Genomic DNA, 16,253 nt, shown 5'->3' on the forward strand with positions numbered 1-16,253 from the left:
TAGAGAGTATTGGCACAATGTTATCTAAAGGCTTGAGTCAGGCCACAGTGAGCTCGACTTTGTCAGGTTCGGACTTAACAGCTTTGAGCGAGGCCCAACCCAATTAAATACGGTTGGTTTGGGTTTTCTCATGTTGGGCTGGGCCAAGCAGTCGAGCCACAAGTCCAAGCATGTGAAATGAGAACTCTTTTTTTTGGTTGAAATATGATAATTTTTCTGGGATCAAAAAGGTAAATAATAATAAATGGCATGTAATGTAACATATTGTTCCAAAGGGACATCTTACATGATGAAACAAACAAAGAAACTTGATTCCTATATATCAAAATACAAGAAGAAAAAAACACCAAGACCAAATGCCAAATTGGGAAAGAAAACTAAATACAAATTTAAATGAAGAGGAAAAAACACCTATACAATATCAGTTTTTCTCTCTTTTGGCTTCCAAGGATGATCCGTCTTTTAGCGTTTCCTGCGCATCGTTGTCCATCCCTAGGCTCTTGAGGGCAGCCGCTTGAAGATAGAATCCAGTCGACCATTCGGGGTTTATTACTAGTGCTTGCATTGCATCTCCAAGAGCTTCTTGCGCCATGTCATTCATCAAGTAACATAAGCAACGTCGAGCAAACACGGTTGGGGATATCATTGTTCCACCGTCAATGAACTGCAATGAAAAGAAACAAAGATCTGCCTATGAGTAAGATGACAAGCATATCCAGTCCTACTTTCAATCTGTCAAATGAAAAGTAGCCGGCTGGTACAGCTAATATTTACAAAGGGGTTATCGTTTCTAATCATGTAAGATTTATGGAAAGTCATAGACTTCTATTACGAGACAGAAAGGCCCAACCGCTAATAGGTTTTCTATGTAATCTTCTTTACTGGTCTAGATAAAGAAGCAATACTGGTCTAGATAAAGAAGCAAATTATATCGCTAAAGCTTTCAACTAAATGAACATCTTCCTAATATCACAGGTATTGATCAATATGTATCTAGATTCTGATGATAGAACTTATGACCAACATATTTTGTAATCATAAGTTTGTGCCTTACTTCTGTGTATGAATCTATGGCGGCAGCAAAATCTTTCGCTCGAAATGCAGCATCTGCATGCTTTTTAGAGGTCAATGTCTCTTGTATTTGATTTGTCCACATTTGGAAAGAAAGCTGCAAGGTAACTTCAAAGTAAGGGCAGTGCATTACACAAAAACCAACATAAAAAGCAGCTCATACACAGCTGCTGCGGCATGATATTGATGACCGAAAAGATAATAATAATGGCTGGCATATGTCAGAAAATAGACCATAGAAAAGTTAGAATTGAGGATCACTAACATCATTTGTGACCCCCTCATCATCCTTGTATCCAAGCTTCTCCAATATTTCATGTATTGCAGTAAGATCCAATCTCGAGCAAGCTTCACCTAGAGGTGACAACGATGTCTGATTCAGAAGCGTATTTCCATGTGGAATACCCAACAAAACATACGATGGAACCTGCTACAAACCACTACATGAGATGACATAATACCTTAATGGTATTCTATTTGCAGCGTTACTGCAAACCAGTTGTGCAAAACAGAGAAAATCAAATCAGTTTTGCATCAGCACACCTCAGTTTCTTTTTGAAGAGGAATGAGGGCAGTCACAAGAGACTTGGCATTTGGCCTCTCACGAGGTTCATACTGCAAGCATCGCGAAGCTAACTTCACCAGCTCAGTTCCATCATCATTTGAGAAATGACCTTCCAAGCATGAGTCCATCAGCATCAAAAAGTTTTTGCCACGTATCAGGTCAAGTGCCTTCCACAAAGAAAATACGTAATTATTCAGCTAGAAGCTTCCTAATATGACAATCTGAATCTGGTTTCAATGAAATTGTAATCACCATATAATTTAGAACAATTTTAAGCCAATTACATAATCAGTAAATGCTGAGAGTGCAACACAACCAGATAGATTTAACTTGGGAAATTTGGTAAATGCTTAGAGCAATTTTAAACAAGTCACTTTTGTAGGCCATAAAGTGCCACAGATGTCAAGAAAAATATCAGATCATCCACCTCTATTATTATAAAGAAAAGAAATCTTACATGGCTTGGGGGAATATGTTTTCCACTGAGCAGATCAAGCAATACGGTCCCAAAGCTGTAAACTAAACTTTCTGGTATCACTCTTCCTGCCAAATAAAGATAAGAATTAGCCTGACTAAAGACTTTTATCGCTTGAAGAAGTGTGTTCAAACCTCATGCATACAACAAATATAGAAGCATTAAAAGTTTCTTCCCATGCTTCCAGGTTCATCTTCATACATTTATTCTTAGTAGGTTGAAAATTAGCAGTCAATAATAGCACAACTAAAGACACTATCACCTTACAACGTGTTCAAATATCGTGCATGCTAATGTGGAGGTTTTAAGACCTTCTCCCAATGAAATTTTCTTTAGGGGATAAGTAAATATGAATAAGAGATCATGAATAACGTAAAGTCATAGCCAGTCCAAAAGGCCACTACTCCGGAAGCCCTTGTTGAATAATCAGTATTAGTTGCTATATTTCAACTCACTAAGATGACAATGCATTACAAACAACTTCAATCGCTCATTAGTTGACATTTGTATAGCATCCTCACTTGTTTTCACTTCCATTTGTTTTTCATAAAAGTAGATCTTGGAAAAACAGACAATACAAGTTTTTACTCTAGGAAAAAATATGAGGTTCTGAATTTACATGGGAAGACGCGACAAAACTATGTTCATGGGAACGAAACAGAAATAGGAAGATGGATGGGGACCATGGGTAAATCACAAGGGAAGATAAAGGTCATTTTTCATCCTCCTCCCCATCCTATCAAACATAGTGCAAGTGTTATAGCATTAAATGTTGTTTCGGATGGGCTAAAGCAATAATGGTATCAATTACCAGTCCTCAAGTACTCTGGAGGGGTGAAAGCCAGGTTGGTACTATAGCTCTTGCCGTCTTTGCTATTCTTCATAAGACCAAAGCAGGAGAGTCTGGGATTCCCATCCTGTCAAGTACTCACTAATGTAATCAACCGCCAACAAAAGATTACAACAATTTCAAAAGGATCAAAAGCTATTACCTGATCAAAGAGAACTCTATAAGCATTAAGATCATGGTACAATGCCTGCCCTTTACTGCTGCAATAGTCTAAAGCTTGTGCGAGATATAAAGCCACTCGCAACCTCATCGCCCATTTCATCGGCTGAGCTTCCCCTACAACAGTTTAAGTTAATCAATCTAATAAATCTCTGAACTTTTCTTAATTTCAGCCCAAGTAAGTCACAGTTGAATTTGATTGCTTCAACAAATGCATTAAAAACAACAAAAACTCGAAAACAAGCCAAATTTAGCAAAACTAAATCAAGATTAAAACCGAATAGGGATTTTAAATCAGAGGGTAATTTACAATGAAAGAGATGCTTAGAGAGAGTTTCATTAGGCATGAACTCGGCCACAAGCAATCTGTTGTCACCCTCACAGCAACACCCGATCAAATTCGCCAACCGCTCGTTCCTGAGCTGCCCCACAGCTCTAGCTTCCTCCTGCAACCAACAAACCCACCACATATTTTCACACCTAGAATCCCAAAAACAGAAACCAAAAAAGAAAGAAGCACAATTTAGTCAACTTCCAAAATTACCAGAAATTGGCGCGAATCGGGCCAAGCTGATCGGTTGAAGCGCTTAACAGCGATCCAACGGCCGTCTTCGAGCTTCCCTTTGTAGACCACATTGGGAGCTTTCTCTCCGTGCTCGGAGACCACGTTCTCCGACGAGAATCCTGACGTGGCAGCTTTCAGTTGGTCCAGGCTGAACTCGTTGAACCCAGGAAGCGAATCCTCATTTTTGTTCTTATTCTCTGCAGCTTCACCAAAAAGAAGAAAAATATGAAATTTTCTCGGGAAAGTGACGGAAAATGAAAAAGTTAAAAACTTGCAAACAGGAAAAGAGTAAGAAGAAGAAAAGCTCACCTGCGTCTGAAGAGTCGTTGGGATTGGATTTGGTATTGGACGGCCAGAAGCAGAGGGAAAACTTGGAGCAACGAGCTCCCATTTGCTGATAAATCCAATCCTAGAGAGAGAAAAAAGCTGGAAATGCCTCTGTGCGTGAGTTTCTCTCTCTAGAAAGTGAGGCTTCTCTCTCTATCACTTTCCTGGGGACTCTAGAGAGAGGGTTTGAGAAGGGTTTTCGGAGATGAGAGAGAGAGAGACGGAACGAATGATGGATAGGGTAAGGAAAACGATGGAGAATGGAGAAGAAGAAAGATGGTCAAATAAAAACCAAGTGAGGTTGCATTTTTTTTTCTTTTTCTTTCTTTTTATTTTAAATATAGGAAGTTTTTTTTTTTTTTTTTTTTTTTTTTTTTTTGAAAACTAAATATAGGAAGTGTTTGGAAGGTGAGAAAGTGACAGAAAATTTTTAAACCCAAGAGTAACTTTCTGGATCCAATGTCGTCTTCGTTTTTCTGGGTTTATTTCTCTCACTAGCACTTCATCTTTCCCTCCTTTTCTGCATTTCTTTCTCGCTCCTCCTTTTTTTTTCTCTTTTAGTTTTAGTTTTTAATCTTATCCCTTTCGCCTTTTCTCCGTCTATCATTGTTTTCTTCACTCTTTTTCCTCTTTTGCTTTGATTTTTTTTTTCTTTCTTTTGCCTTTTATTTTGATAAGATGATATTTCTTATTATTTAAGTGGTATTATTACTATAAATTACACCAAAAAGAAATGTTTGAACACAGAACAGTGAGTTAAAGAGAAAAAAATAAATAAAGAGAAATTCTAATGTAAGAAAACCATACCACCGGATTTTTACAAACACTTAAAAATTACTTATGCTCATGCGCCCGCACCCACCCTTACCTTAGTTTTGACCCCACTCTCTTTCACGCCACCCACACTCCGTCTCCCGCATAAAAGAACTCCTAAACGTGAGGTCAATCCCCTCTTGCAATAAGATTATGATATTCTAGAATGATTTATTTACAGAAAAGGAAATTTAAATTTTGTGCAAGAGAATCAACCGACTTAATTTACATCTACTTCTTTTATACGTTTGCCCTCTTGCAATAAAATGATATTCTAAATTTGTCTATTCATATATAAAAAAAATAAAAAATTTGTTTTCACTTTTGCTTCATGTATGATTCATATGCGAAGTCCAAGTATGTCATTTATTAGAAAGAAGTAAAGGGATGAGGTCAAAAATTCAACAAATGAAAAATGACATTAGTGGAATTGTCAACCAAAAAAGGATAACGTTAGTGGAATTCAAAGCTTTGAACTTTGATTTGGTATTAACTAATACAATTGCTCCCTAAAACATGTGAGGCTTTTTTATGTAAACTTTTATTAAATGTGTAACGTGAATTGACAATTTAATAATATAATATATTTGTGGATCTACAAGTTAAGTTGTTATTAAGAAAATTTAATCACGAAAATTACTCCTTTAAAATTATGATGTATTATTTATATGGGAAATTTTATTTGAACCCAAACAACTTCACTTTACACCCAACTTAAATCTTAATTGTGAATTGTCTTCTTAGCCCTATTGTCTAATTACCATTAAGTACAAGATGAAATTAATACAAAAATCAAAATGTTATCAATAAACCCACTTCCAATAATTAAACCCTTATCATCACGCAATAATTTTTTTACATTTTATTTTGGCTAAAATCCTAAGACGTTGTCAAAGAGAGAAATAAGCTCTTTTTGTCGGATAGATGATAATTTTGAAGTTTTAAATCTTTCAAATAAAATACGAATCAATTTATGTTAATTTTTTATTTGATTTCAATTCTTTTTGTTTAGGCTTTAGTAGCAGTTGTATACTGCCTGCAAATAGGCTTGAAATCAAGGATAATAAAGGTGGATGATGTATTTCTTGGTATTTTGTTTCTCTGCCACCACATGTTCTAGGTTTTTCAAAGATCCATGTATATGGCTAATCATCTTTTTTAGTGATAGTATCCCGATAAATATATGTCAAAACCAAACCTTTTTTTGTTAAGAGGAAATAGCCATCACTCGAGTAGAAAATTGAAATCAAGGATTATTGAAATCAATAATTGAACTAGGTAATTATACTTGGTAAAATCTCGTCGAAACAATAAACTTGCCCGGAGCACCAGGTGCGAAGGAAACCCACACGATACCTAAACTTTTGCAAATTAAAAAATATTTTGAATACCTCAATGCTTGGGTTGGTTGGTGAAGAAACAAAGCAATGAGAAATATGCAGCAAAAGAAGGATTAAGCGCAAGACAAATATGTAAGATATATTGTTCTCTTTACGTCTTGAATGAGTTGTAGAATACTCATTTTGTGTTTTTATTTTCTCAACGGATGTAAAGATAAATTTACATACTGAATTAGGTTTGAGATGGTAGTTTAGGTAGTAAATTTGGGTTCAAATAGATATTGATGGTTTAATTAAAATTAATATGGGTGTAGAGAGTAAGTTGGGTGTAGAAATAGGTTGTATGGGTTCAAATAAAATTTTCCTATTTATATTGTTCATTTATATTGTGGCACGTAAACTGATAATAACACGTAACTGTATTCCGAAAGCATAAAATTTCACACCCTAATCCCAAAGATAATCAAAAAAGTCAGATTTCAATATTACACGTAAACTTTTTTTTTTTAATCAAATATTATACCTTAGACTAAATTTAGGTAAAGTTGCTGTCATGGATGACGATGTTTTATCTTATAAAAGCTTTGAAAACAAAAAGACTAAAATGGTTAGAACAAGCTGTGAATCATATCATATCAAATTTGAAGCTGACTTGGTACCACCAATAGTACATTTTTTAAGATAGAGATTCGCTTCATATCCCATTATTCAAGCTCAAAGATCAGACAATTCAGACCATTCAAATTGAATTCGACTCTCCATTAACTAATTCGCTTGCCCACGTCACACAAGAGTTCTGATTTCTCTTTTACACAAACCAAGGACCCATATTCCTTAGTCCTTAAACTATAGACACTAAAGTACTGATGAGGATCCAAATACTATTTTTTATGTCAACCCAAAATTTAAAATAATTAAATAAAGCAATCAATTTATTTAGTTTTTATGAAGTTGGACAGTTGAGCAATGCAGATAAACAACACAATTAGTCATGATTTTGTGCACATAAAAGATGAAACTAAAAGCATAATGCAGTGTTGTAGCCAGACATGCCTCAAATGATGAAGAAGGCATTCAAACTAATTTCAGGATCTTCTTGACCAACTTTTCCAGCTCCTCTTGTGCACAAATAGAGGTTTTATAATTGACATAATTATCATATAAAATAGATGTTTGCAGCTTTAATTTACTACCAATATGATAAAGATTTGAGTGTGACAGTGGCATCGTTATGTAGTAGTAACTTGAGTATATATTAATTGATATTATATATATATATATATATATATATATATATAATTAATAGTATACTTTAATTAGGAAACATATGTTTGACATTATAATATGTGAATCTGTAATATCACATAACGATATAATTGTTGTGCTCCAAATTCAATACAAATACAAAAATACTTTGTCTGCCACACCATCACATAGTGTATACTTCATTGATGTTGAGTTTGTATATTATGACAGAGGGCCGGAACTGTAACACTACTTTTTTTACACAATTTTTGGCACATGTTTTTGTAGGGCTCGCTTCATAATGTATTTTAACCATCCGAACCATCTATCTTTAGGTCTCCCCTCAAAGTTCATGTCTACCAAAAATCATCTAAATCAAAAAGCATATGACGTTGGCTTAAGAGTTAGGGTTTCTTTGTAGAACCGTATTTGTCCATTTTGTTTACTATAAATGTATGTCCATATGACGTGGGCTTAAGAGTTAGGGTTTCTTTGTAGAGCTGTATTTGTCCATTTTGTATACTATAAATGTATATCTTAATGACTATGTATTTGTCTAATTTTTTGCAAAGATGATCTATGAATGATGTTCTAAAAGATAGACAATTCGGATCATTAAAATACATTACAAAAGTAAGCCTTATAAAAACGTGTAAAAAATAGTATAAAAAAGATAGTGCCATGAATCTATCCCCATTTATGAAATATTAATTATATAGTCAATAATTATTATCATAATGAGTAAATTGGTAACAACACGTGACGATAATATATTCACATGCTCCAAAATTTCACGATGAGCTCAGCATTTGGAAAGCATGAGGAGAAAGATGAGCTCTTTTTGCTCTTATGAAATGTGCCTTAATTATATTAAGTCCCATATTTAGATGCAAGACCATGTTACCTTATGGACCACATGCTTAATAACATATTGAACAAAAGCTATCCTGACCAACGACCACACCAATTCACTCATCCACTTCACTATTTATATCTTTTTTCTAATTTGGTAGGCGAGGTCAATCATATATCCTTAACTAAGATCTTACCGTTGTCTGTGAATCATACGATAAGTGACTATGGGAGGTTGAAATGTCTTTTTGAGTCTTTCTAATTCCCAGAAGGGCAATTGCCGTGACGAAACCACCAACTGATCCTTTTTTTTTTTTTGGAAAAAAAAAACGAAATCCTAAGAATTATGTAGCCAAAAATTCAAAATTTTCAATATATATTGATTTTTTAGTCCAAAGCAAAAAATTACGTGAGTTGTTATTCACACACTTATAAAAAGTCACCATCCATTTCTTTTCTAGCAATTCAATGAATGAGTAAATTATATCGAGTGTACAAATGACGTTATTAGAATGTAAATGATTGATCAGACTTGATTATCGTTGCTTGTTCTTTGTTAATTGCCAAGGAATATGAATGCGAAACCAAGTGCATCTTAGTTTAACGACTTACAGAGCTCAATTGAACGACAAACAATCAATATTGGTTATAAAATCCGGCATCAGCGTCACTGAAGTTTATTTTGCATAATGTTGTCGCACTGTATCAGACTCTTAACAGAACTATATGAGACCGATGCTAGCTGCGGGGTGGCTAAATTCTATTGGAGCTGTGCTGGAACCATGTAAAAGTTTTCCACATCATCACCCATGCTAGCACAAAATGATTGGTATCTTTCCTCGGTTCTTTTGTCGAGAGAATAAAGTTATACTAAAGAAATTTGAATTCCATGGATGTCAATTTTCTTACACTGTTTATTTCCCAATTTTGTTAAAAAATTAGGAGAAATTCTTGTCTCCGACATTCGGATTAGACGAATTGTCTGATGTGCTCACTTCGGTGATATGCCATGCCAATGTCAAAATAAACAGTCCCGTAAAAGCATGAGAGGCGAGTGATGTGATGAATGATGTGACGAGTGATGTCTTCATGTTTCAACAACTTAGGAAATTATGAAAAGAGAATGAAATTAAGATACTTGGCTCGGTAACTTGGGGATCTGTGCACATAATATTTTATTTGTTCTTTAGTTTTCATGGTAAACTTTATTTAGTTATTGATATTTATGCGTCGGCTTGTGATTAGTAAAGATGAAGAATTCCTTAACTGTCAAGCAATGTGTAAAAAATTGGAAATTCCAAAGTATAGGTTAGTCCCTACAGTTGTACCGAACTTCCATTTGTTCCATGCAAGGAAGAAAATATCGGTAATATCGGAAATATCGGTAGTCCGAAAACACGGAAATATCAATGGAAATATCGGGATAATATCGATATCGATAAAAATTACATGGAAACCACGGAAATTGTAAGAAAAACTTGGAAATTTTTATTGAAACTTTGCAGGATGTTTATTTAGTCAATTATCTATTAGTTTATCACAAAAAATTGGAAGGAAATGCATTGCATGATGGATTTAACATTATCAAGTTGATTATATAGCGAGCTGACAAACATTGTGAGTGTAGAAAATATGTAGAAATTAATGAAAGAAGTCTAAACACACCATAATCATTTATATATAATGAATTAGTACAATATTTTACACTTTATACATTGCATGGTAAGATACATGAGTGACTTAGTACCACATAGAGTTCCTATGAGGTTCAAAATTTTCACTATCTTCATCATCTCTATGTGTAGAGTGAGTGTATTTTGAAGAGTAGTTAGCAACCATGGCAATGGTTTTCAAGAACCAAAACCCAAAAGTCAATAAGAAATCGAATACTTCGGTATTTTTCGGGATTACCAAACAAATGGGATTTGGAAACCAATCCCATATCGAAAATTTTGGTATTTTTCGGGATGGGATTCTCGAACTTCAGGATGGTTTTGGTTTGGGATTTTTCGGTTTGGGTTTGGGACTTTTTCGGTTTGGTTTGGAATTTTTCGGAATTTTTTCCAGCCCTACCATGTAAGTGACCAAATAAAAAATAGAAAAATTAAAAACCACATGCCATTGACTAAGTAATTAATTGACACAATTTAAAATATAATACCACAAAAAATTTGGAAAATGTGCAAATTTGTTTCTTGTAAAAAGAATTCAAAACAAAAGCATATATATAAATATTGTAGCATATTATCACAACAACATAAGTGGTATGGTGGTTAAGGCGCTAAGGAGTTAATGTGGGAGGGTTCGAACCCCTCTGTGTTCAAAATTGTGACTTTTCAAAATTTTCAGGAATTTTTGAACAAAATATCGATATTGACGAAAACTCATTGGATACTCATTAAAATATCGTTAACCCAAAAAAACGAAAATATCGGCGATATTTCGCCGATATTTTGGATATTTTCTTCCATGGTTCCATGTAAATCCCAATCGTAGTGATTTAAACCATATGGTTGATTAGTTGCTGCAGTTTAAGGACAGTAGCTTAATTCCGCAACCAATTTTTCACCAATAGTAACACGTGAGATACGTGTAAGGACGGATTTACATTTAGCCAAGGTGGTCTCAAAATCACTCGGAGTCGAAAAATATACATGTGAATGTGTTTTGAGAACCTTCCAAATGTTTGATAAGGATAATTTTTGTGCCCACCAAATATTTGAGATAATGTCTGCTAGACATATCTCGATAGATTGCGTTGATAACACTCAACAAATTCTCTTGATATCATTTATCAAATTGCTTATTTTGAAATATGTTGACATACATGCAACATGGTTTGACTAACGACAACAAGCCCGCCAAGTGCTCGTAGCAATGCCTCAGTGAATAAACTGAATTTGTGTTTTTTTTTCTGCGTTCACTCTCTCCTTCTATTTATAAAACTTGAACCTTTAACACTGAGACCTCACGATTCGAATCCTGAATCCGGCACTAACACGTGGGGTGTTTTTACACTTAGAAAGTCCAATCTAGTATTTACACTCGCATACATCACTCACTCTCGAGCTAATTATGCCAAAAAAATAAGAAAATTAAGTTGTCCTTGAATAGGACAATTAGTAGAGTACGGAGTTAACGTCCGACAACTGAATCTACAAACAAGGACTAAAATCACACGATTTGGCATCTGACAAAAGAAAAGCACTTCAAGGGGAAGTGGTGGTGTTCCTTGGTGGGCCCATCAGACAAGAAGCATTATCAAATTGCATATTTGGGTCATGCCAGCCCTAATTTCCTAACCTCTTGTTCATTTACCTTAGAGAACACTAAGCCATGTTGTCCTAGGTGCGTTGGTCTCTCCATCTCTCCCATTCTTCACCCACGCAACCTGTTTCGGTGTCTTGTGGACCAAATTTCAAACAATCTTTAAACATGACAACCTGGTGCTCCAAGACAATGACTTGGATTTCATCCAAAATCAGTCACCGCTTTTCTAATTTCTACAATGACGATGATGATGATAGAAAGTGAAAATAGTGAAACTGATAAGCATGTGAAAACCTAAAACATTCCATTTCCATTTCCAGCAATCATACAGATCAGGTTTACCCGCCTCGCTAAACAGACGGAGATTGCATCGTGCTGCTCATGTATGTACCATATACTAACTATTTTCCTATCTCGAAACTTTTTGATCTATCTATCATACTATGTTTCAAGGAAATGTCAAACAGAACGGGACTATAAGAAATATTTACTGATTTTCCAGATTCAAGTGGTAATGTTGGCAGAATTTCCGTTAAGGAATTTGTCAAGCTCTTCTCTGTTCTTGCTATCCTTCTCTCTGGTGCTCATTGGTAGCAGTGGTTGAGATGTAGATCGATCAGGCAGTTCTGCGGAGGATTAGAATTGAGTCAGCAGATACACAGCTTTGGGTATTCTAAAGAGTTGTGTACTAAGAGTTCTGCTTTGTTCTAAATATACCAGAAAAAATATCTTTTTCTTTCGGTCAACAACTATACAAAACTGATTCAACTATAGACAACATAATGATGTAACTGAAAGATGGAATCAAGAACAAACTTTCGCCCAGTTTTAAGAGGAGATAAGATTATAGGAATTGCATTTTGCTAACCTGGCAATTTTTGGTCTATAAAGAACACTACCAAATTCACGGTATACCTGCAGGGCAAAAAAAGACTTATACTCAGACCAGTATATTATAAGATATTCAAGTAGAAACAGCAAAACAGAATCCATGTTACCAGGCAACAACAACATCCACTGTGTAATGTTTGCGAGAAGTTAGAATCAGGAGGCTCTGAACCACAGCAACTGACCAAGCAAGCTGCTTAAAGCACCTGTAATGATAAGCAACAGTAGTGTCAACAAATTAAGAATATCAGTTTGTCCATAGAACACGCACCCACACTCCAACAATGACAAAAGAAAGTATATACGATCCTCCTATCAATATAGATTAGTTACCTCCTTGTTCCATATTTCTGATATGTGCGCACAAATACTAAGGTAAAAATCATGTGCGATGAAAAAATCAAATCACCACAACCATACACAATGCCTTGGGGAACTGCACATTCATGTACATCATATTAGCATGAAGGCCATTACACTTAATGGAGTTACTGAAGAATTAAACCTAAAAGATGAATAACTCAAACCCACAGTTGATTAAGAGCACTTCAAGTGCACTCTCTGGAGGGGGGAGCCTGGCAAGATTAGAGCCCTGAAAGAGACAGTTGTACCTGATTGTAAAACATCGTTTAATTACAACAATTTAATGATTCAAGATTACATCCAGCTAATAGCCACAACTTGCAGTCTTCTATAAATTTACCTCACGACAATGGTAGCTTGGACCAGGAAGTAGAGTAGAGTAGAAGGTGATGATCCGGAGCATTTGACACACCTAGTCAAAATGCAAAATATAGGCAAAGATAGTAAAATACTGGCAGAAAATATAGCAGGACAACATAAGATACTGTTAAGTCCATTGATCCAATAATGGAAATTAAAAAAATTCACAGAGGTCGTGCATTCTTTATTCATAAATTGAAGAGTTTCCTGAGTGCGATTCCCAGTCAGGTGCTTCAGAAAATGCACCAAGCTCAAGGATTAGTATCATATAAGCAGGTCACATAATATGGGAATCATGAGCAGATTTGGAGCCTTTAATCCGTGCAGTAACCATAGAATATTCACCAAATTGACATAGACATGAATGTTTAATGCTTATTAGAAGATAGGAAACACTTAAAAGCTTCCACCTAAAACAAGGACATATGTAGCCATGATGAATGACTTCCAGAAGAAAGATCAATATGGATGATGTTATAGGACATGCAGATATACCAGCGTACAAAAAGAGAAAGAAAAAAAAAATCATTGAAAAATACAGCTGTACTTACGGCTAAATACACAAATACTCTGCACCATATCAGAACTGTATATATCTTTTTCAACTGGAAAACAAAAGGGTGAAATGTCCACTGCACAGAGTAGACACAGTATTAGCGCAATCAACAACTAAAAACTACGGATTAAGATACTATCAAACTTCTACAGGCAATAAGGAGCAAAGTTAAAGAAATAGACAGCTGCCTCAACAACTAGCATTTCAAAAACAAGAGTGACAAGTCCAGGATAAATCCAAATTAAATTCTAATATTAGCAGCCAGAAAGCTTACCAAGATAAAGGAAAAGAAGATGACAGCGAAGAAAGTCTCACTCAGATAATTTTTTGCTTGACCAAGTTCCTAAGATAACACCATGCAGTAAAGAATGATAAGACAGATGTCCCATTAAACATCAAACCCTCCCAATAAATTGCTAAAGTATACCCACCGGGAGCAGAAAGAACCCAGCATCCTGAAGCGTTGGTCCTGGCTGATGTAAATAATGGACTCCATGAGCGGCTACCCCATGGAGATACTGTTAACACAACCAGAACTACTAGATAAACTTCTGAACAAGCACCAATTCTCATAAGATATCTTAGCAAATAACACAAAGACCTGACCCAGTGTAAGAAAACTCCACTGAATAGGGAGAATAATTTCGGCCAAAGCAAAATCTACTGTCCAACACATAAGGGTCTCAACTTCATATCACCGAAACAGCTACAATTCTTCCGCAGGTTACACACTTTAGCGGAACAAATAATATGAACTAAATCGACACCATTCAATCCATCCCCAGTTCCGAATCATTAATTATGGATTGAAGAGAACCTCAAAGTCCACTCCTGTGGGATTCAAATTTAAACACTAAATTCGAACCATAACTACTACAACTAGTTCACAAAACCATCGTAAACACCATTACTATGATCATGTATTTTCCTATGATTCGATTATAATCGCGTACTAAAATCGTAAGTTCACAAGGTACATGAACATCTATACAAACAAGATGCTACAAAAAACGAACACCTCATGTACAAAATGAATGAAAATTGAAACAGAAAGAAAACCTGAAAAATGAGACCAGCAAGAACAAACTTCCAATTTCCGGCGAGAAGCGAAAGCTCAGTTGACGTCTCTGCGCATACTTTCCTCCATAGCTGCACAACCCAAGCATCAATTCATCAATTAACACTGAAATTACAAATAAAAATTGAAAATTTGACGTGCAAGAACAGTGGCGGCCATGATTGTAAACTGCAGCAACCTTAGGAGCCTCGCGAGCAAAGATAAACGGCATTTTGGGAGGATGTGAGGTTAGAGCTCGTCATGAATCAGCATTAACAACTCCAAATTAACCGCTATAAATTAGAATTCGAATCGTCCGACGCGATAACAATAAATTCAAAAGAAGAGGTTCATTTCAGAAAATTGGATTGAATTTTGAAAATTTGAAAATTTGGGGATTGGGATTTTGACTAATTCAAAAATCGAGATAAAATTCTCTCCGAGTATTTTGTGTCTCGGTCTCCTCAGTCTCGGCGGTGGCAGTTGAGAAGAAGGTTTTGGAGTGGTTGGGGGAGAGTGAGAGGATAATTAAACAGATAATTAGAAGTAATTATAAATTTATTTATTGGAAAAACAACTTGATATGGAACTCCAAAAATTTTCTATATTTAAAAAGAAAAAAAAAACTTTTATGAGAAGTACACAATTAAATTTTTTTTTTTTTTGGTTAAATATCAGAGTACGGTTAGCAATTTGTATGACGCATAAGAATATATATCTTTGCTCAACCCTCCTCATTAGATTAGTTTGATTTGATTAATTTAAAACATGAATTTCGAAATTTAAACTATTCTAACAGTATCAATGGGGTAAGCATTACTCTCACTTAACGGAGCAAAAATGCACTCCGTGAGTAAATGAATTGTCCACTTTAAATCATGTTATTACAGATGTGAGTTAGATTAGTTAAATAATGTAAATTGTCGATCTACACCTAAACCTATCATACTAAGTGATGTATTAATCAACAAGATGAAAGATTCGAACTAATAACATCTTCCACATTGAAATATGAATATCACTAACCCTTGAAATTCTATTTTGGCCATCACAATGCTTTGATTGTGTGCAAGTAGTTAATTACACACAAACACTTTTAAAAAGGGGTAATATCGATGCTTAAAGTAATAGTGTTGGTGCTTGAAGTGATTCGATTTTTCTCGGTAAAGAAGTGGTAGTGTTATGTTGAACTCTAATATAACATTATAGAAAATATAGTTCAATCAATCAAGCGTATTTTTTTCTTCATTTGAGATTTCGAATTTGTTTTTCTCCTTTTTAATATTGCTTGTAAATTGAAAAAATAGAAGTCAAATTATAAAATTAGACACTAATCCACCTTTCTTAGTCTCCCGTCCTCATTTTCGCTTTTGGCTTTTCTCTAAGTTTGGAACAATACTTGGTTACTAAAAAATGAGTTGGAACTCATACTTAAAACTCTTAGAGTTTTAATCACAAAGCTTTGTACTTATGATCAGAATTGTTCATACTATGAAT

At 34.9% G+C, this 16,253-nt stretch overlaps 2 protein-coding genes across 6 annotated transcripts; both read right to left on the reverse strand.

Moving 5' to 3' along the window:
• Positions 1 to 231: 231 nt before the first annotated feature.
• On the reverse strand, positions 232 to 4,598 carry LOC103419303 (serine/threonine-protein kinase BSK5-like). Of its 4 annotated transcripts, none has more exons than XM_008357436.4 (10): positions 3,995 to 4,598; positions 3,665 to 3,882; positions 3,431 to 3,566; positions 3,104 to 3,237; positions 2,923 to 3,028; positions 2,094 to 2,179; positions 1,615 to 1,803; positions 1,337 to 1,498; positions 1,055 to 1,168; positions 232 to 664 (listed from the first exon to the last, which is right to left on the reverse strand). In XM_008357436.4, the coding sequence occupies exons 1-10, from the start codon at positions 4,074 to 4,076 to the stop codon at positions 422 to 424; spliced, it is 1,470 nt and encodes a 489-aa protein (XP_008355658.3). In that variant the 5' UTR covers positions 4,077 to 4,598; the 3' UTR covers positions 232 to 421. The 4 variants fall into 4 exon arrangements, with proteins under 4 accessions (XP_008355658.3, XP_008355642.3, XP_008355649.3 ...); XM_008357420.4 differs by having other exon boundaries at positions 3,665 to 3,888; positions 3,995 to 4,547; XM_008357427.4 differs by having other exon boundaries at positions 1,337 to 1,501; positions 3,995 to 4,317.
• A 7,219-nt stretch (positions 4,599 to 11,817) lies between these two features.
• On the reverse strand, positions 11,818 to 15,434 carry LOC103419325 (phosphatidylinositol:ceramide inositolphosphotransferase 3). 2 transcript variants are annotated; one of them, XM_008357447.4, is made up of 11 exons: positions 14,956 to 15,434; positions 14,759 to 14,848; positions 14,131 to 14,217; positions 13,974 to 14,042; positions 13,695 to 13,775; positions 13,124 to 13,195; positions 12,952 to 13,012; positions 12,754 to 12,856; positions 12,531 to 12,626; positions 12,401 to 12,447; positions 11,818 to 12,158 (listed from the first exon to the last, which is right to left on the reverse strand). In XM_008357447.4, exons 1-11 carry the CDS (start codon positions 14,986 to 14,988, stop codon positions 12,037 to 12,039), a joined length of 861 nt encoding a protein of 286 aa, XP_008355669.2. In that variant the 5' UTR covers positions 14,989 to 15,434; the 3' UTR covers positions 11,818 to 12,036. The 2 variants fall into 2 exon arrangements, with proteins under 2 accessions (XP_008355669.2, XP_028955523.1); XM_029099690.2 differs by lacking the exon at positions 13,974 to 14,042 and having other exon boundaries at positions 14,956 to 15,362.
• Between the last annotated feature and the right edge of the window lie 819 nt (positions 15,435 to 16,253).

Source organism: Malus domestica, chromosome 03 (genome assembly GCF_042453785.1).
Source record: "Malus domestica chromosome 03, GDT2T_hap1".
Lineage (NCBI taxonomy): Eukaryota > Viridiplantae > Streptophyta > Magnoliopsida > Rosales > Rosaceae > Malus > Malus domestica.